This window comes from Corvus hawaiiensis, chromosome 16, assembly GCF_020740725.1.
Source record: "Corvus hawaiiensis isolate bCorHaw1 chromosome 16, bCorHaw1.pri.cur, whole genome shotgun sequence".
Taxonomy (NCBI): Eukaryota; Metazoa; Chordata; class Aves; order Passeriformes; family Corvidae; genus Corvus; species Corvus hawaiiensis.
The window spans coordinates 4335125-4355572 of record NC_063228.1 but is presented as its reverse complement, the minus strand read 5'-3'; the positions used below and the strand labels follow the sequence as shown (position 1 = coordinate 4355572).

Below are 20448 nucleotides of genomic sequence, written 5' to 3'. Positions count from 1 at the left end.
TGCAGCTGGGCATCAGCATATTTGGGAGTGTCAGTGAGCCCATGAGTCTTCAGGAAGGAGAGATGTAATTCATCTGCACAATCCTGCTCTTGGCTGTGCTCTGATGGCTGCTTTCCCCACTGAGCTGTCCTGCCTGGACCCTCTGAAGGAGCACCTAGCCATCCTTTACAACCAGGAGCTCCTTTTAGGCAGCTCTCTTTGCAGCCTGGCTGTCATGGCTCTCAGTCTGCTCATTCTGAAATGCCCTTACAATGGTCCTGGACGTCTCTGGGAGAAATTTCCCATATTTGTCCCCTCACTCAACAGGAGTGTCAGCATCCACAGGATTTCTTACAGCTCTGAGAATGCCTTCCACCGGGAACCTGCCTGCACCAAAGTACCCTGGCACAGTTTGAGCTGCAGTTTTGTCTGATCCTTTTAAGAGCTGGGAATGGCTGTTTTGATGTCTGATATCTGTGAACATGAAAGGCTCCTTTCCTTCTAACTGTGCACTGGGCAGAGCAATGCCTGTCTCTCCTAATCAAAAATGTAATCAAAGATCTCACTTCTCGTAAAAAATGTATTAAGAGGAAGAAGAAACGACGCAGCAGATTTCTATTGGCTTCACTGCTGATTTGCTCTGGTTTCTACTTCTGTGCTGTTTCCTCCTGCCTTTCACAAAAGAACCCCCACCTCAACTTTCCCCATGTCTTGACATGTTTAATTGCAAAATGTTGAGCTTTGAAAACAAAACAAACAAAAAGAAATCATTGTATTTGATTCAAACGAAATATCGATCGTCCTTGAGTTCCCACACCACGGATATTGGCAACGTTTTGTCAGCACCAAGAGTGAGTAGAAGGATCACAGCAAGGAAGTAAATTTTCCAACTGGAAGGAAAAGAAGCTGAGCCAGGAAAATAGCTGTGCCCAATCACTCCCTGTCCCACAGCTGTGTCTTCATGAATGGTCTGTTGACCTGATGTTAATGTTTCCAGTTTACAATAGGCAGCATTTCCCTTAAACAAGATACTGATAAAGTGAAACAAGGGAATAGAGGGGGTGGAGAAGAGATTTGCAAAACATGCTGGAGTGAGAAAGTCGGAACATACCGTGTGTGTCTCGGGAGTGAGAACATGTCTCAGTGTGTGAATAAATATATAATGTATAGACATATGCTCTCTCTTCTCAGAAACTCTACGAGTAGTCCCAGATTTTGCTGCTTTCAGTAGCATGGTAAAGAAAAAGGCTGGGGAAAGTTGGAGCTGGTGATTGAGGGTTGAAGGATGATGGTTTGGATGGAGCATCCTCACTTTCTGGAAAGGAGACTGGTCACAAAGATGGTCTCAGGCATCACCTGAGCTCTTGTGTAGAGAGCAAGTGGTCTGTCTGGAGAGACATAAGGCACTCAGGTTTGCTCATTTTCATCTTGCAGGCACAGGCTAATGGAGATCAGATTTTCGCACAAATTCAGCTGAGAAAAAAAGAGAACGGGAAGAGGATTCAGGAAAGTGTTAGCACAAAGTTATTTGTTAAATGGATTTTTTATTGTTTTCCATGAAGCCTGCACAGAGCTGTTGTCCTTTTTTAAATTCCTCTTCTGGCATTTGTTCCCCTTTTCGCTGCCTCCACAATTCTTCCATTCAAGTTGAAAAAGCTACCTCTGAAAGACCAGTGTAACACTAGCAGAAATTACTAGCAGCAGTGATTTCAATATTCAAATGGACAATATATTTAGTAATAGACTGGGAGTTGCATAAATAGAGTATGAATGCCTGGTAATGAATCATATCAATAATTTTCACATACAGACTGTGCCTTACATTTCTCAAAGGCCTTTACAAATACCAATTGATTCTCACAGCAGGGCTGCTCAGTGGAGGAGTTGTTATTAGTTCTAGTGGAGGGTGAGGATATTGAGATGCAGAGAAATGATGCTACTTGTGTAGTTCATGCTGGGACTCAAAGTGAGGAATAAACTTGGAAGCTCCTGACTCACAGCTCTTAATCATGGGACTACATAGCTCTGTGTGATTTCTTTGGCTTGGCTGGAAGTGGCTGTCCTCATGGGAAGGGGTTTTTGTCAGACCCCAAAGTCTGGGGCTGACAGGATGTGGGTAAAGGCAGGAGTAATTAACACACAGTGAATGGCAGAAGTGGTCTTGAGCAAGCTGTGCTTTAAGCTCACAGTCAGGAGTAGCACCCCTGCCCCACACAGGTCAGGGTTGGAGGGGTTTTGACCTATGGAAACTTGGTTTTCCAGGAAGAAAAATGGCAGCTAATGCATCCAAACTCCATAAAGAGAAAGGGGCATCTTGAATCCAGCTGCACTTTGTAATTCTCACCCACCTCAGTCAAGGAGGGCAATGGCTGAAGAGTACCTGAAATACTGGAAGTGTCTTCTCTAGTGTAACATCTGACTCAGCATTCACCACCCTGCCCATCCTCTGTTTACTGTTGCCTGTCTTAATTCTGCAGTAAATTGTTGCAGCCCTTAATGTTTCTCCCAGTGACCCCGGGATGCAGTCAGTGATGAGCAGAAAGGCAGGTTAAACAGCACATGCCTCAAACAAGGAAAACCTAATTTATCTTTTGCCCTCGTGTTGTACTGAACTCACCAAGGCTGACTCACTGCTCAGAAGAGGACATGCTCTCAACCTGTATAAAACCATGACATGGTACTCCCAGCCTTATTTTCAAGCACATTTTATTCTAACCTTTTACTTGATGTTTCGAGTGACACTGTACACTGAGAAATTGTCTAGAAACTAGCCACGGTGGCACTGGGCTTTTTATTTTTCTGAGAGGTTACATCATCTCCAACACATCAGCATGTTAAGAGTCCTTCAAATAGGCAGAACAACACACACTACATTGCACTTGTCTGTATCGAATTTCTTCTGCTGTATCCTTGCCCAGTGACCCAAATTTCACAGGTCCTCCGTCACAGTTCTCCACACTCCTAAGCCACCCAAGTCATTTTGCCATCTCACAGGGGGTTCTTGTGCTCTAAATCATCAGTAGTTGGGCTGAAGCTATCGATTCTTGTCATCATGTTGCCAGCTCTTCTCCATGGTCCTCCACGGAGACCAGCAGGGGACTGAGGATGGGAGAATCATCCAAGTTCCTCTTGAGCTGAGGGACAGCGGAGGAATGGGCAACCCAAATTGTATTTTCAGAACTTAATTGCTGAGCCCCAACCCCAGTCTGGCAAACACTGCCTGCTCTTCATACAGGGATCAGAGGCAGAAGGCAGCAACCTGGGACCCACAACCCAGAACCAAATTTTCCACCTTGGACTTGCAACCTTTGGAAAAAGCATTTGTATTTCTCAGGGCTGTCCCACTGAGACAAATTTTAGCTTTCAAGCTTTAAGAACTGTTTTAACAAGCTTATTGAGCAACTTCATTGTCTTGTCTTCCAGATGAGACTTGGCCATATCTACTCTTTTAAATCTCTTTTTTTCCCCTCTACCTCCTTATCAACCTATTCAGCATAGAGTTTTACCTTTCCCTGACCATTTTGTAACGTATTAATACTCTTTTTTAGTGATCTTTACCTGATCTAAATAATACTTGTGGTTTCATTAACTCTTTCAGAGAAGAATCTGTGTATTAGTGTCAAAAAGGCTTTCTTCTACACATAAACTATGCTCTTTCAGCCAGATTATGTTATATTCCTTTAGGCTCTACCTCAGGTATTTTGTTCCATGAGCTGAGTCTAGCATGTTTAGGGAATAGACTTTTTTTTTTCCTTTTCTCTTCTTAAGAAAAAGAAAGAAAAAGGAAAACATAGCAACGACAGCATGGCAACAGCAGCTGCAGCACAAAGGGAAAATAGGCAAACAGACTTCCGAAACGTGTATTCACTGGTAAGCTATTTTTACTGGTTGGTGAGTGAGTATGTGGGGGTATTATAACAAAATAAGTGAGAAAATAGCTTACAAATAATTCATAAGTAACTTTAGATGAGAACACATCTTAATGACTTCATCCTCCCAGCTAGCCCTCATGCTGCATGAATCTCCACATTCACAAACTTGCAGGTCACCTCTGATCCGTGATTTAAACACTGCAAATTTGTACACAGACACGTATATAACATTCCATACAAAAAATAGTGTCAGTGGAGCATTAAGGTTAAATAACTGGGCACTATAAAGTAAAGAATTGTGCCTCCCTGCACAGCAACTTAAGGATAAATCCATGTCATTGCATCCTCCTCTGCCTTTGCACCAGAGAGCAGAGATTTCCCCACAGCCTGGATGTTTTGGGGGGACTTGCAGGATCTGTCTATGGCTCCTGCCTCTGCTGCCAACCTGCTTTGTGCCCCTGGGCACTTTTGATTGCTTCTCTGGGGACTTCTTTCCCCTTTTCCCTTTTGTCTGAAGCACACAGGCAGGAACCTCCAGCACAGGAACGCTTATATTTGCATCTTTGGGCAGAGCTCAGCCACATTTGGGGCCATGTATGTGCTGAAAAGTGACAACATAGTAAAGAGTAGCATCTTCCTTCACCAGCCTGATCTAGTGGGCAGCATCCCCCTTGAGTTGGAACTACATGATCTTCAAGGTCCCTTCCAACCCAGACTATTCTGTGATTCTATGAAATCTTCTGCTTTACCATCCTCTCCCCAAAATGCCCCACTCTCACTGCAGACCAGTAAACTGTGGGAAGTCTTTCTCTAAATTCAAAAAAATTCATTGAGAGCTTGAGAGAAACAGATCCAAAGTGTTGAACTCCTTTACAGTTACAGCCTGATCTGTTGTGCTGTGTGAGCCCTTTTTTCCTGTTCAGTTATGATCCATGGGAGACTAAAAGTAAACACAGTCTCTTAAGTCTCCTCCACAATCCTGATGCTTTTACTGGCACGGAGAGGGGCCCAGCTCGGCCCTCTGCAGCCAAAACTAGATTCGTTTGTCTTTAGAAACAACACAAATCTGTTTCCCTGGTTAAATAAAGTCATTTGCAGGGTTCTGTTGTGGGAAGGATGTGTCAGCTCGTCCTGAATGGAGCAGTCATGGGGATGAATGGGTTGGTTGTTGGGCTGGAACAGCCCTGTGCACACTGAAGGGCCCTTCCCGAGGCAGGCTGAGCCCTGGCTGGGGCTGTGCCCAGGGGATGCTGCAGGTGCCTGGGCATCACTGCTGGCTTTATTGTGGGCATTCCCTCCCCTCACCGTGACACAGAGTTTGGGGTTGATTATTGCAGAACTGAATCCCACATCTTGCACGTTCCCTGCAGCCCCATGGTTTGGGAAAGCTCTGGTTTCTGCAGGACAGGAGGCAAGCAAGACTCGAGCTCCAAGTCCTTTGGGCTCTTTGTTGCTCTGATGCTGTAGGAAGCCCATTTCTTCCTGTCTGCCAGTCTCGGGCTGTGCTGGTACTTCCCTGCCCTTCAGAGCTGTGACAAGCAATGACTACATAATGTTTTTCAATTCTCCTAACTGCTGTAGAGTTACTTGTTCTAGAAATTTTGGCATGTAACTGGTAGGAAAAAAGGTTGGTGATGTTCTCCAGAGGACATCAGGAATGAGGAAGCAGCAGCTAAAGTGGTTTGGTTCCCTCTGAGGTTTTTTTCAAATATAGTTGAAAACAAGCAAGTGAAATGAGATGCTTAGAAACACTTTGTTTGTGAGGTTCTTTCTGGTTTTAAATTACTTCGTTTAAACATCTTTGTCCGTGAAACCTCCAAGGGAGCTCATCCGCATGTTTTCTCATCTGCATCTTCTGCTTTCTGTCTGGTTCTTGCACAAGAAAGAATGTTAAGTATCTCATGTACATCTATAGAAATAAAGCAATTGAGTTATAAAATAGTCTGGTTGAGTAGGACGAGGTCAGTGATCTCAAATAATCCTGACACCAAAGTCAGGACCTGCTCTGTATTACAGTTCAGTGTTTGCTGAGGTCTTTTCCTGTGGCTTTCAGTAACATCTGAGTATATATTAGTGCTGTTTCTACAATGTATTTAGAGCACAGCCTAGATTGGAGGCATTTGAAGAAATACTTCTTGACTCTTTTGCTGTTTTGTTTGTATTTTTTGCTTGTGAAAACAATTCTCAAGAGCATTGTTAGGTGGGTCAGAGCAGGAACACCTCCGGGCACGCTGGGGAATGTGTGAAAGCAGGTTTTGAGGGCTTTTATTTTCACACCATGTTTCAGCTCTGTAGTGATAAGTGTTTTCTGGAGTACAGACCTGAAGTCCCTCCCCTTTCAGGTCTCACTTGTTGAAATGTAGAAAGGTTTTTTTTTTAAGTTTCAGGGTTTTGCTAGCAGTCAGGTTGTGTCGCTCTTAGCCAGTGACAGGTCTGATCAGCAGCAGGGCAAACAGCACAAAGTGAGAACTGCTGTTTATTTTAGCAGCTGATGGCACTAGACAGGTAGGATTAGGGCAAGACATATGGCAGAGAGGAAAGATAATGGCACAGCATGGGAAAAAATGAGGCAGGAACAGATCTTTTAGGCAATTCTGTATTGGCAATTGACCTACAACTCCAAACAAGCCCAATATACACTACAAGAATTTTTACCATACCCTCTGGGCTGTGTGCTGGGTAATTCCCATGTCCTTCAGCAGATGGGATAAATGCTGCTGTGTGTAGACATCTGGGAGTCCCCTGAAAATCATCTTAATTCAGGACAATATTTTAAACTCGCAGGTGTGGGGAAAGAAAAAATGTGTTCCCTTTTCTTGCAGGCAGAACCAGCCACTGCACACACACCTGGGTCTAAAACCCCAACTTGTATGTGCTCCTTTCAGCCAGATCCAGAGCATCCTGTGGGATAAGAGGATGTCACAGTGGTTTTGTTGCTGCAGCGTTGTAACCACAGACAGCCCAATTACTTCAGATGGGCCTCAGCCAGTTCATTCATATTTGATTAAGAACTTTTTGAAAGATAGACATATAGAGCTAAGAGCTGGCTCCAGCCTTAGTTATTTACATCAGGATGGGGGTGATAAAATCTTTTTTTAGTGTCAGTGTTTAAATATTTTGGCTCTCTATTCCAATATTGTGGCAAGAAGGAGCCATATGTGTTCCTAGAAAGAGAGCCTAGTGCAGCCGCTAATCAGGAGAGGATCTATTAATGTATTAGCATTCAGAATAATGAGCAAAACCAGCATGCACTGCAGAGACTAACACATATCTTCAGTCTGCAGTTTTCAAGTGTTTGGAAAATGTTGTGTTCCTCCATCTTTCTAAAACTGGTGTTCTGCCAAAAGAAGTTCTCTTCTGTTGTTAATTTTAGAAAGGTTAAATCTATCTACAAAAGCAAGCATAGCATGGAGTGCTGAAAACCAGGAGGATGTGGGCACTAACAGGCTCCCAGGCTTTAGAGTTCACAGCAGGAGCTGACTTGGCAGGGAAACTTGTAGGCTTGTCCTTTCCTTCCCTTAATGATATGCTGAGTAGGGGACAAGACATGAAGTCCAAGCTCCATACCAGCTCCCCTTTCTCCAGAAAGCCCCTGCACCACCTTTCTCCAGAAAGCACTGGGCAACGTGTGTGTATCTCTGCAGATCACTACTGGGCTTCAGGGAAGCTTGCCAAAGACTTGGCACAGGAAAAGGGCAAATTTTAAAGAGCTCCAGAGTGGGAGAGATTGCTGGTAGAGCAGCTTGCATGCCTCGAGGTCATTGCTAATGAGCAGCATCTTGCCTAAAGAAGTGAACATTTCGTTTTAGTGCTGCTATGAAAAGCAGCCGTACTGTCTCCCCTTTGCATCCCACGCTACTGCCTGCCTTGCTGTGGCATCTGGAGCAGGCTGTACCAGGAAGGGAAGGAAGCCCTCTTAAAGGATGTGGAAGGATGCTGAAGTGGTAGCAGAGCTCAGATGAGAGAAGCTGGAGCATGACAGCTGTTACTGGATCATGCAAAAAGCCTGCCAGCAAAAATGCATCAGTTTATGTGATATCCGGGTGTCTTGTCTTCTGTTTTCATAATTGCATACATGGTGTCTGCATAAATCTCTTCCCCCCTGCACTTGCAGCAGAAGGAGCTGACTGGCGGATGGCAGCACATCAGTGGGAGAACACCAGCAGGAAGAGACAACCAGTCAGATGTGTGTCAGATGGGGAGGCGCAGGGCCCCAGGCAGATTCCTCGGAGGTTGCTCGAACATGGCGCACTCGCTAAACACAAAACCTCTCCTTTTCCCTTCGGGGAGAGGAGCATGTTCATCCAGACATGAGAACCAGCAGTGCTGTCTTGCCATGTTCTTCAGGAGGTTAGTGCCAAATGACAGCACAGGCAGCAACAGCAGGAACTTTCAGCAAATGTGTCGTAGCCCAAAGGGCCGAGTGTCCCCCCAAGGGGTACAGTAGAATTTCTCCTACTGTTTCAGTGAATACTGCAATCTTCCTATTTATTCACTCCTTAGCTGCAACCTCTGTCTCTTGAGCCGTGGGCTTTCTTCTTGCGGTGAGATCAGACCTGCTCAAGGAGAGAGGAGTCCTATGTCTCTGTTTCACACTGGGTTTTACCATTAAAAGCCCATTTCAAGAAAGCTGGGTATACCCAACCTGCACAGGCCAGGTGACTTGTTCTTCAAGATTTCCTGCCTGTGGACTACAAGTCTGGTTGAGCAACTCCACAAACAGAGTTACTGGTAACCATCAGCTCCATGAATTCAGAAATCTTGAAGCTGAGAAAGAAATGCTGACATCTAAAAAATAATAACATCTCTTCTCAGTATAAACTTCTACTTGTGGCACTCTGAGAAAAGTGCTTCCCCACAGTGGAGTTGTGAGCTGTTAAGGGTTAAAACTCATTCTTGAGGACACAAGAAAATCATTTTGCGTGTTCAGAATCAACTTCCTTCTTTGACTTTCTGGATACTGACAACTCAGGCTTACTTTGGTCCTGCTGACAGTCGTGCTGATGGCAGCGATTTCAAATGAAGAAAAACGAAGAAAATGTGAGCCAGCAAAAAAGCGAGAGCAGTAAAAGCACCTTCCTCAGCTCATGCTAACATTGTGACATTTGGTTATTGATGTTGCAACGGCCACTAACGTTATTCCCAGAGCCAACACTTAAATTCCACTTTGGTAGATCATAACTGTAAGCAAGTCACACAGTCCCACAGGAAGGGGTAATTATTGACCAATTCTTCTTGCTCTTAGATGAGCGGTGGCTTTGGTCTGCGCAGCGCTGGCTGTGATGCGGAGCTGGCTCTGTGCAGAGGTGACTAATACGTGTCACCAATTTCCTTGATGTAAAGCTTGAACCTGCATTTTAGCCCAGGGTGCCAGACTATGACAAACAAGAGCTAGGAGAGTGTAATGAATAAACATGGTGAGAATTTCAGCTGTACTCTGCCATCAGGTCCATCTGTTACTCCTTCCCCCACAAGCCTTGCAAACTCAATGAGGCGGGAACAGGCATGCTCCATATACTGCCCCATCCCTCAGCCACAGAGCTAAAGGTCTAATTGTCTGCTTGTCATTAACTTTATCACTTACAGTCCCTTGAGCCATTACTGGTAACAGGACCTTGTTCAGTTCTTTAGCCTTCCATCCACCCTGCTTATAGCAAGACTTGGAGAAGGATACCAAAAAGATGATAAGGATAACTGCGCTAATCACATGATGGCATCTGCAGTGTGGCAGAGTAGCAGTCACTCCAGATGTGCCTCCCCAGCATGTGTCCTCTGTTCATTCCCAGCTCCAGGCACTCTCCCTCCATCTCAGGCAAAGTGAGATGCCCAGCTCCCAAACTCAGGGATTCATTTCCAGTTGGCAGGTGGTGAGTCCTGAAGTCTGTATGACCTATTTTCACTCTGTGTCACGTGCAGGCACTTCAGAGGGGAGTCTTGGGTTTTACTGCTGATTTGCTCTAATCCAGAGACAGGAAAGCAGAGGCTTCTGAGCAGGACCATGAAGCAGGAGCAGCCAAGCAGCGGAACGGCACGTGTCTGGTGTGACTCAGTGAGGGATGAAGGCTCCAGCAAGCTCTGCCTCTTGGGGAGCAGTGGTTTGCTCTGGGGAGGGGGTGCCTATCTCCCAGGCAATGCCGCAGCTTCAGAAGTTGCCGTCAAAATTCTCCGTGGTTCCAGACGTCTCTCACTAATGCAGGGCTTGATAAACTTTGCTGCTTGTGTTCTCTTACAGACCTCATGCTCCCAGCTGCAGTTCACAAGTGGAGTATCTCCCTGCCTTGGCAACAGGCTGTCTTAATTACAGCCCACACAGATGATTTTTTTTTTTTTTCTTGCATTTCTGCCATAGGTGCTTCCTTCTCTTGTTCCGGAAACTCCATGTTCTTGGTTTACTGCTCCTCTGTTCCTTCCAGGTCAGAGAGCTTCCAGCAAGGGAGGTGGAGAGGAATGTGATAAGCAGCTTGGCTGGTTAATGAGCTCCCTGTCTAACTGGGGGTTTCTTGTATGCTCGGTTCACTTGCCAGTCCCTGGTATCTCCCTCAAGTTGTCTCTCTTCTTCTGGCTCTCCTGGGGGAGCGGTTTGGAAGCTGGTTTGAGTTGCAGCTACTTTTCTCTTTGTGCCAAAACACATTCACCAGGGTCAGGTGCAGACCAGAAACTGCCTCTGGATGGCAGGGCTGGAGAGCTACATGAGCCTGAGATTTGGCTGGGAAAACAGAACTTAAAAAACACCCAGTCCCTCGCATTCCCAGCGACAACTGCAGATTCACTGCAGAGAAAGTAACGGGAGATTTTTCTCTCCCTAATTTATGTCTCTCCTGCATATGGCTTCTACGGAGTCGCTGATGTTACAGACAGATGGGTTGGCATTTTACTAGACAGAACACATGGGCTAGATGTTGTTAATGCTTGTTAGCTACTCATTCTGCAGCTTGACCAGTCCAACACGGTCACCTCGCAGATGGTTGGGAAGCTGCAGACGGGGTGCTGGAGCGGTCCAGCCCTGCCCCGCGTGGTGTGACAGCAGATGGGATAACGCACGTCTGGCTGCTCTTTCCGAAGGGATTTGTTGTAGGTCAGAGATAGCCGTGGCTGGGGGATCAGCACAGCTTCGCTGTATAACAAGGAGAAACACTGATTTGTAAAGATCCTGAGATTTTATGGAGGTATTGGCTTTAAAGGCTTAATGTCATAGTTTGGGTTTTGATATGAAATGGGGTTGGAAAAATTCTGTGAGCTCTGTGCCTTGTTCCCATCTCTACTCCTCCATGCTTAATGCTTATAAGCATATTTGGCTGGTGAACACTATTTAGCAGATCTGAGTCTGTTAAAAACTTATAATTTATGACCTCAAGCTCCGACTACAGCCAGCTGCCAGTATTAGTTTAGAGTGACATCCCATGTGGTTTTCCATTCTCTGTGACGTGAGCAATCTGCTGTGATTTACTCTCACCAGCCATGTGTTCAGTGGAACCATTTTTAGGTATCACCTCAGCAAATCTCCACAGGGTGAGTCTCCTTGGTGGCTGGTTTGGACATCCCATCAGAATCTGCAAAAGTAGATACTATGAGTGAATCATGTACATTGCCATCTTCCCTCTCTGACAATGTTCAATTTGCAGCATAATGATGGGAGCCTGAATGAATCCTACAGATGAGACAGGGAATTTTAGTTTCAGCACTTGTTCTCTAAAAACTCTCAAAGCCCTTTTGGAAAATGCATGGGTATTAATCCACACTGAGCAGTAGTTCTTCAAACCTATGATTTAAATTGGATATATTTGTCTCTGTCTGTCCTGAACTGTTCAGTAACATTAATGCACCCTGATAATAGCTGTCACATTTTACCCCAGGGGTTGTTCCTCAGTGATAGGTGAAATCACAGCAGTTCAAAGACCTGTCTTCCAGGATGAAAAGCTCTATAGGAATATTCAGATATAAAATAGTAATAGTATGAATCAAAAAATATGCTTCCCTTATTTTAAAGCCTTTGATCTTATTTTTATGGCATCGCATTTGACAGTCTAAAGGGCATTAACCTGTAGGAGAAACCTTTTGAAAGAAGGTGCTGATTCGCCCTCTGCTGCACAGAGCACTGTCCCCCAGGATTAACACCAGCAGGTTTCCCCCATGGAGAGGGGTGCAGCCCTTCAGCACATGTCCCTGCTCTTTTTCATGTTTCATTTTTGACGTGAGGTGCAGGAGAGCTCACCTAGATCAAAACAGGGAGCTGTGGGGAGAGGCTGGCGCAGCACACCCCGCTCTGCGTTCCTTTGCTGCAGAGCTGGTGCAGCATCCAGGACCCCATCACTGCTGCCCCTCGTGTACACAGTGCCTGGGTCGTGTTTCTGGTTAAGATGGAAGTATATGAGCTGACCTCTTGTTCCAAAGATATTCTGGGGTTGTGGTTCATCTCAGTGTTGAATAATAAGAAAGAGAAAGGAAATGTTTGCTATAAATCTCACTGCACACAGGGCTGTTTCTCACTTACCCCATCCCAGCATTCAATTTTCTTCTTGGCACTGCCAGGCATTTGCTTTTCTTTGCTCAGCAGCTAAAAGCAGCTTTTTCATTACATTTCCTGGAAGGCCCTTTACAGGCATCCATCCTTGTCTGCCTCATAAATTCACTTTATATACCAAGCTGGTGACACAGAGGTCAGAGGTCTTGGCAAGAAACAATTATTATAAAGAAGTGCTCTTCTTCTTTGGGTTACAATGAGGATATTAAAGGGGGGGGGGGGGGGGGGGGGAATTTTGCTGCAGACAAGGAATGGTCATTTGGGAAAGGGAGGTGACCTGATTGATTAAGTGCTGCACATCCTGCGGGAGCCACAATGTGCAGGCGTCCTGGGAGGCCAGCTGGAACCTGCCAGTTGCCATGAAAAAAAGAAGGAAACCAGTAAACAGTTTGCTAAATAACCTCATAAATATTTCCAGCCATAAGCATGTCTTGTGGTTCAATTTTGTGTTGTTTTTTGGTTTTTTTTTCTTTAATATTTCCCTAATTTTAAATGAACGGCCTGTAATTAAAGTGATTTAGAGGCTACCTGGGGACCTGGTATTTGAGCAGTGCATGATGCTTAGGAGAGATTGATTGGTGAGGCATAACTCAATTGGGGTATTTTGATAATGATATCATCACCCGAGAGAGCCAAGTTCGAGCAATTAAATCTCAAAACCTCGTGTTTGGGTTGTTATAACTTCAGCAGGCAGTTCCTGCATGTGCACACACACACACACATATATTTTCCTTGGTTTTTTTCTGGGCACTCCAGCTTTTTTGGCTGGCTCTGTGCATGGTGGGTTGCCCTGCGTCTGTCTGTCTGTCTGGGGTGATCTGAAGTGGTGATTTATGAGCTCTGCAGCCCCAGAGAGAGGGTGCCAGCCCACTCAGCACCACTGCTTCCCCCCTCAACATCTGCACGTGGACAAGGCGGCCTTTGACATTTAGAAAAATCTCGGCATCTGAAGCAAGAGGCAGAAACAAAAGGATTTTCTCATTTAAAGGTCAGAGCCAGCAGCTTCTTAAAGGAAATTTTCAAATAGGTTTGTTGGACTGTGGCAGGGTTTGTGTGTGTTAGTGAGTGCTGAGGGAGGCCATGGGGGCCGTGGGGAAGCCTCAGGGAGATGAGGGGGTTTCAGGACCAGCAGTGTGGCCAAGGCTCCGAGGCACACATGGCAACAGAGATGCAGGAGGTGATCAGGTGGAAGAGCCAACCCTGAGGACTTCTGCTGATGCGTGAAGGCTTTGGGAAGAGGGAGTGAGTGCCCCACATGAGGAGGAGCTCTGAGGGATTCATGTGATGAAGGCAAATTGCCAAATGGGTCGATCTGGTGGGGAGATGTGCATAACCCTCATTGGAGTGGATGGCACAGCGCTCTTCAGGGTAGGGTGGGGAGCACCACAAGGAGAAGGGAAAAGGCAGTGAGAACTGGGTCACAGGGGCTGCAGCATGGCCCTTAGTGCTGGAGCAGCCTGCACAGAGCAGGGAGAAGCTCTGTGTGGAGCGCTGGGTGTGAAGCTGTGCTGCCCCTTCCCTCGGCGCACGGGGGGCTGGTTGCTGTATGTGCTCAGAGCTGGCGTCCGTGGGGACACAGCACGGACAGTGATTTATGGAAGGAGCAGAGCAGATGAGATGGGGCCTTCGAGATGCATTCGCTGGGTAAATGTCACCGGACAATGATTCACTTGCTCCTTTTGACCCCTCATACATCTTAGCCTTGGAAAGCACTGTCTACCATAGAGCGTGGCCAAGTGGCATCTGCAAAGCAAAGGTTTGTCACCACGCCAAGGGGTGGCTCTGGCAGCCCTGCCAAAGCCCAGGACTTCATCCTGCTGCACACTGTGGAGGTGTTTGAGCCTCCTTTATTCCCAAGCTGAGACACAACTGTCTCGCCTGCTGTGCCTGGCACAAAGCTCCACCATCCCTGTTGTCAGCTTGCCAAAACCCATTCAGGAACTCCACCTGCGGGGCTTGAGGTGTGTGTTTGAAGTTGCAGGAACACATGTCCTGCATGGATTGCATCCCCAAAGGCAGTTGTGCTTTCTCAGTGTGGAAATCAGAGGTAGAAAATCCTCACTTCATGTTGAAATCGCAAGTTGTCTAGAATGCTGAAGCCCTCTTCTCCCTGTTTCTGCATTTCTACTCCATACTTTCTCATGATACCACATCCCCATGTCAGCTCTCTCCTTGGGGCATGCACCACCCTCTTTCCAGTCTTATTCCAGTGTCTGAAGGTCTGCATGACCTTGGGTCTTACGCTCAACCCATGTTTTTCAAGAAGCATCCTTTGTGTGATTAAAGTCACACTGCGTGCCGGTTTATAGTGGATGGCACTTTTGGAGCCATTGTTTTTAGCTACCAAAATATGTCAGAGAGAAGAGGAAATGGGTATAAACCTGAGTGCACTTCTGAACCACACCGTGGTAGCTTGTGACTAAAGGAGACACTGTCACACTTTTCACATAGCTGCCCCTCAGCTGCTGGAAGAAGCAGAGAAGGAAGTGCTGGGTATTGGCTTTCAGGGAAGCAGCACGGGTGCAAAGAGCCATCTCAGCAGGACCAGGGCAGACAGAAGTCCTGTACATGTTACACTGAAATGGCAGAGAGAGCCTGTTATGGTCCATATGTTGCAGTTTTACGAGCCTGGTTCACCCAGCTGCAAGTCCATCCACCGAGTGGGACATTTGGGAATGCCTATTGCTGATTGCTCCTCCACATCATCTGCGTTGTCTGCTCCTTATTCATCAGAGAGAAGAACCTGCTTTTCTACCACATTGGTGGTTATTTGAGAGATTTTTACATGTATATCTGAACTATAAAGCCTTGAATAATTTACCGGTTTCCAGGGTTAAGAGGAAGATTTATGATGTTTCCTTCTGGCAGGCGGCTGCTGATCTCGATTCCCCTGAAGAAACAGCTGTGCTAACAGCTCCTTTCTCAGAGCAGCTCCTTCAAGTTCGTGTTGTTCTGTGCTAAATAGACCAGTGTTGATGTGGGTTATGATATAGAGAGGTCTGCCCCTGATCTGGTTGCTGTGGGGTAGCACAGCCTGTGAGGAGACAAACAGGGTGTCACCCTTCAAATCTACAACCAGAGTCACATCCCACCCACTCCAGCAGAGCTGGGTGTGCAGTAAGACTGGGAAGAGTGATTTCCTTTGCTTTTCTAGAAAAGGTCCCCATAGTCCTTAAATCAGACTGAACTGGCAACAGAGCTTAGTGAAAGCTGATATCTTTCCTTTTGCAAGTATTTGAGATCTGAATAAAACATAACAGAGACCTGAATATTGGTAGTTTAGTGAGCCAGACAGACTTTTCCCATGAATTAGAAGAAACCAATATAGGGCTATGTACAGAGTACCTGAGAGATGGTGTTCTCATAGTGCTTAGCTTCAGCATCCCAGGCTGCTCTGTGCTCTGGGAAACTGAGGCTGAGATGGGAATATTTCCATCTCTAGTGAAGCACTGCACTTGTCTGGCTCAGCACAAAGGGGAAAGAGGGAGTGAAGAATGATGGTGGTCCCCAGAGTGTCCTCTTGCATTGTCTCCTCTATGCATTGACTCTGGGATGGATGGGCATATTCACAGGTCCAGCTGTTCCTTTGATCCCATGTATTCAGTTTGACTCTAAGTGTTGATGCTTTTTTCTTTCAGCCCTCTCTTTAAGAGCAACACGCTATAGCAATGATGTCAGTAGTGCTGGGCACAGAGCAGTCAGGGCTGGGTTTGAACATGCTCTGGTCTCTCTCACCCCATTCCCACTCATGGACTGTCCCCATGGATCAGTGACACTTGTTTATGCTCTTCTCAGCTTTGCATTTTATTCCTAGATGGGCTGGGGTGGCTTTTGGCTTCATCGAAACTTAGAATTTTAGGGAATGCATCAGCAGGGTGATTGGTGATTGTATTACATGGAGTGTGCTGTGAATAGTTGGCTTGTGCTGGCACCTGCAAGTTCTTGTCAGCAGGAATTGTGTCCAGGGGTTTGCCTTTGAGGGTTGAGACTATTTTCAATTTTTTAAAAAATTGATTAAAAATGGGTGGAGGAAACCCTAGCTATGAACGGTGAAGAGGAGGATTCGGGTGCCCTTGCAGTTTTGAACCGCTGGAAATTTCACGTTTCTTATTTTCATAAATCCAGTTTTTAGAGCTGGAGTCACAGGCATGCTCTGCATTGATCCAGAATGGTGTGAAACACCAGACCCTGCAGCATTCACTCAGCAGAGCATCCCTGCCATGTGCTCCCCCTCGGTGTTCCTGCACACCCCTGTGCATCCCCCTGCCTTGCCATGATCCCCTGCTCGCTCCTGTTCCTGCCCTGGGCACTTCCCTCTCTGCCAGCGAGTGCACCAGGCAGGGTGCAGGCTGCCTTTTGAAAAGAAATCCTGTGAATTAATGGGAACATATTGCTATTATTTAATATAATCACTTTATTTGTAAAGCACAGGCTGCAGAGGTACTCCCGCTGTTGAACCCAAAGCAGCAAATCTATCTATATATCCCAGTCTATACTACATTATGAACAGATGGGTGAAGAAAAAAAGCAATAAAAACAAATAATAAGAAAAGTAACAATGATAGCAATTTTAAAACACTCCTGGGGGGAAAAAAAGAAAAAAAAAAGTTTCTCCATTTTTTTAAAAGCAGTGTGAGATTGAATGAGCTGCACTGCAAGTGCATCCATCCTCTAAGTTCACTTGTAAACATCTCCCGGCAGAGGAAGAATTGCTTTTTTTCCAAGTGGCTGCCTTGCCTTGTGCCTGTTACAGAAGCAATCATAAGAAACCTGGGTGAGATGTCTGGGGTTTGTAAGCATTTGGGGGTTTTCTTTGATTTTTTGGAGTTCCTGGGGAGACAGAGGCCGTGGGGGTGACAGGGAGGATGGTGCCTCCCTTGGCAGCTGAGAAAACTCAGTGGGAAATACCAATCTTCTCAGAAGCATGTATTTGTCCACATAACTTTCTCTGAACATTATTCTTCTGCCTCTGCTGCAGGAAGAAACTTTGGTTATGAAGAATAGTAGAGAGAAACTACCATTAATCTCATAAAAAAAGAGAAGATATTCAAATGTAGCCTTCACCCACGACACCAGTGAGCTCAAAGTAGAGGAAATTTAAAACATTTATGTTGCTCAGTTTCTGTGGTCATAAAACACAAGCAAATGGTCTGGCACTGGATGCTAAATTTCTTAAGGAATTTAATTAATTAAACTAGTAAACCAATTAATGGATTTGCTTGTAAATTGTTAGGAAATTAATTCTGTGCCCAAAGAGTGTTTTAAATCTGCGAGGGAGGCTGTGTATTTCATACAGAGCTTGAATTCCCATTTTAGATGCATCCAACTCAGCGGTAAGAGAGCTGGAGACACAAGTGATGCATTCATAATACTCGGACCTTCCTCCAAAACTGGCACTTCCCAACAGCTGAATCCAGGGAGGATTTGCAAAATAAAACCTGTGCTGCTGCCACAGCACCCAGCCCCTGTGCTTGCTCCTCTGCTACAGCCTCACATGGCAGGCACCTTTGGCTTTACGTGGGATGGGGATTTACGTCCTTCCCAATGCCTCCAACTGGCTCCTTCATCTGCCATCGCTTCCCTCTTTGATCTGTGTACCCTCAGTGGTACCTCAGGTGCACAGGAGGCATCAGGTAGCTTCAGATCAAAGCACAGGATTTGCTGAAAAACATCCCAGCCAAAATGAAGCTTTAAACAAAAGCTAATTCACTTTTCCACGTGGAAACCTTGTTTCGATTCCCTGCCTGGCTCGGAGATGACAGGGGCATCCTCTCTACCTTGCACTCCTCACAACCCCAAGGGACCCAAACATGGAAAGTTCATAATGTTCTCCCCTCACCTGGCAATCCTCCACTTTGGATCTTGGCATCCTTTGGTTGAGGAGGGGGCTGCTGGCTGTGCCCTGCACCACCTGTGCGGTCCCACCTCGGTCTGACAGGAAGCAGAGCTGCAAAGCAATTAGGAATGGGAGTATTTTGAAGAGGAAAATAGCAGGGGAAAAAAATTAGCATTTGCACTGTGATGTTTTTGCTGTTTATTAATAAACAAGCTGCTTTTGTGCCTCTGGGGGCAGGAGAGGCTTCAAGCATCCCTTATTTCTCTTGCATTTAGCTTTTTTTTTGCTTGTTTTATATGTTACAGGAGATTTGTAATGTCTTCCCACATGTTGAGTTTCCTTATTTTCTTGAGAGCATCTCTGGAGTAATTCCTCTGGAGGTTTCAGCTGTGTGATGCCAGGCTGGTTTAAACACTTTAGGGATGTGGGGTGGATCAGTACTCACTGGGAAGGAGTTATGTTAATTAGGAACAGGTCTGCTTCCTCCTACAGAAGTGGTGTGACTTCAGGAATAAGTGTTTTCTTGGAGAAAAAACCCCTGTGCAGAGCTCCTGCCACCTTGGGTGGTGTTGGTGACAGTGACCCTCATGTGCTGTGTGCTGGCAGAACAGGCTTTTTCCAGGATGGTCAAACCCCTCACCTCCCCATCACCATATTTGTCACTGGGGAAGGCTCACACGGCGGTCCTGCATGGGGACATTGGAATGCAGGATTCAGGAATGCCGTGTGCCAAACAGATGGCACGTCCTCGGTGCAAAGGAGGCTTCAGGGTGACACTGCTCCTGTGCCACGGGAGGTGAATGAAAACCCCCTGGTATTAATGGGCTTGTTCTTCTTTCCCATTAGGCCTCCAGCTCCTCCGGTGGAAAAATGCAGCTTCTGGAAACGGAGTTCTCCCGAACCATCGGGGAGCTGATCGAGCTCCACCTGCTGCGCCAGGACAGCATCCCAGCCTTCCTCAGCGCCCTCACCCTCGACCTCTTCAGCCGCCAGACCATTGCTTAGTGTCCCACTGCCAGCCAGGGTTTGGTCCTCCTGGGCAGGACACTTGAGGTAGTGAGGAAAAATTCTCATGTCCACCACCCTTAATTTGTGGTATTGGGTTGCTTCTGTTTTGCAGGGAACTCCTTCTTCCCCCTTCCTTCATGCTGAGTCACAAATCTCACCAATTCCTCTGAAAAGCATAATTTTCCTCCTGTGGGAGGGCAACTCTAGCTCCATCCCAGGGCTCTCCCGTGCCAAGATCCAATCCCTGCATTTGAACTGGGCCATGTGTTCATCACTACCCAGATTCTCAGCATCTGTCTGGGAATACAGTGGGAACTCCTGGTTTGAGGAGCCCCAGCACCACCATTTGCAGCTTTTTCCAAACATATCCCCCAATCTGGGCCCCAGCAAAAAGACAAACCTGGCATGAGGCTGGTGCTTCCTGCCCCATCATTGTCCTCTTCTAATGGGAGCCAAGGGCTTGTCCCCAGGGACAGAGACCCAGGAAAAGTCTCTTGCTCTTGCAAACATCTCATTACTCAGCAAGGTTGAAATTATTTTTAAGACATCAGTGACCTGAGTCCGCCATCACTCAGCAGACGAGCATAAGCATAAATGGCCGTTTGAAGCCCCTCTACCTGTGTTGACCCCTCTGTGGCTCAGTCACTGCCGTGCTTTTGATTCCTCACTGAGGCTTTAGGGTTCTTGGTTATCTCAGGACTGTAGGAAGTGGAAGGGAGCAGTTTGGGCTGTGTTCAGTGCTGGTGGCTTTAGTCTGCTGCCTGCCACCACCCTGTGGGTATCTGTTCTGGGAGGTGTCCCTCCTCCTCCCCTCCATGGAGGGTGGAGCATCCCCAGACGTCTAACATTTTGTGTTATAATGGATGTAGCTCTTCTGTCATAACAATAAAGTGTCACTTCCCAAACTGGGTGCATGACTCTTATTTGGGATGCACACTGTGCCTTGCCATCCTCTCCCACATGTAGAGGATGAGCACATCAGTGGTCTGATGCTGGTAGTGCTTTGCAAAGGGAGGACATCATTATCTCTGTTTTTCCAGGCAAGTCTCATTCATAGAATTATGGAATTATAGAATCATCAATGGTTTGGGTTGGAAGGGACCTTAGAGATCATCTAGTTCCAAGCCCTGCTGCCTTAAACCAAATCAGTTTGCTATAAACTTCTGTGTGTATTGATTTCCTCCTGATTTCAGCAGGAACTTCCTAAGCTTGGAGAGAAGGTAGCAGTGATC

The 20448-nt window shown here is 46.3% G+C and overlaps 1 protein-coding gene across 4 annotated transcripts in view; it reads left to right on the top strand.

The window, feature by feature from the left end:
- MAD1L1 (mitotic arrest deficient 1 like 1) overlaps nucleotides 1-20121 on the top strand; it is a 351296-nt gene extending 331175 nt beyond the window's left edge. For all 4 annotated transcript variants that reach the window (XM_048320994.1, XM_048320997.1, XM_048320996.1 and 1 more), the window contains one exon: nucleotides 19055-20121. In XM_048320994.1, the coding sequence (XP_048176951.1) occupies nucleotides 19055-19213 (159 nt within the window). In that variant the 3' untranslated portion in view covers nucleotides 19214-20121. The remainder of the gene's footprint in view (nucleotides 1-19054) is intronic.
- The last annotated feature ends 327 nt before the right edge of the window (nucleotides 20122-20448 follow it).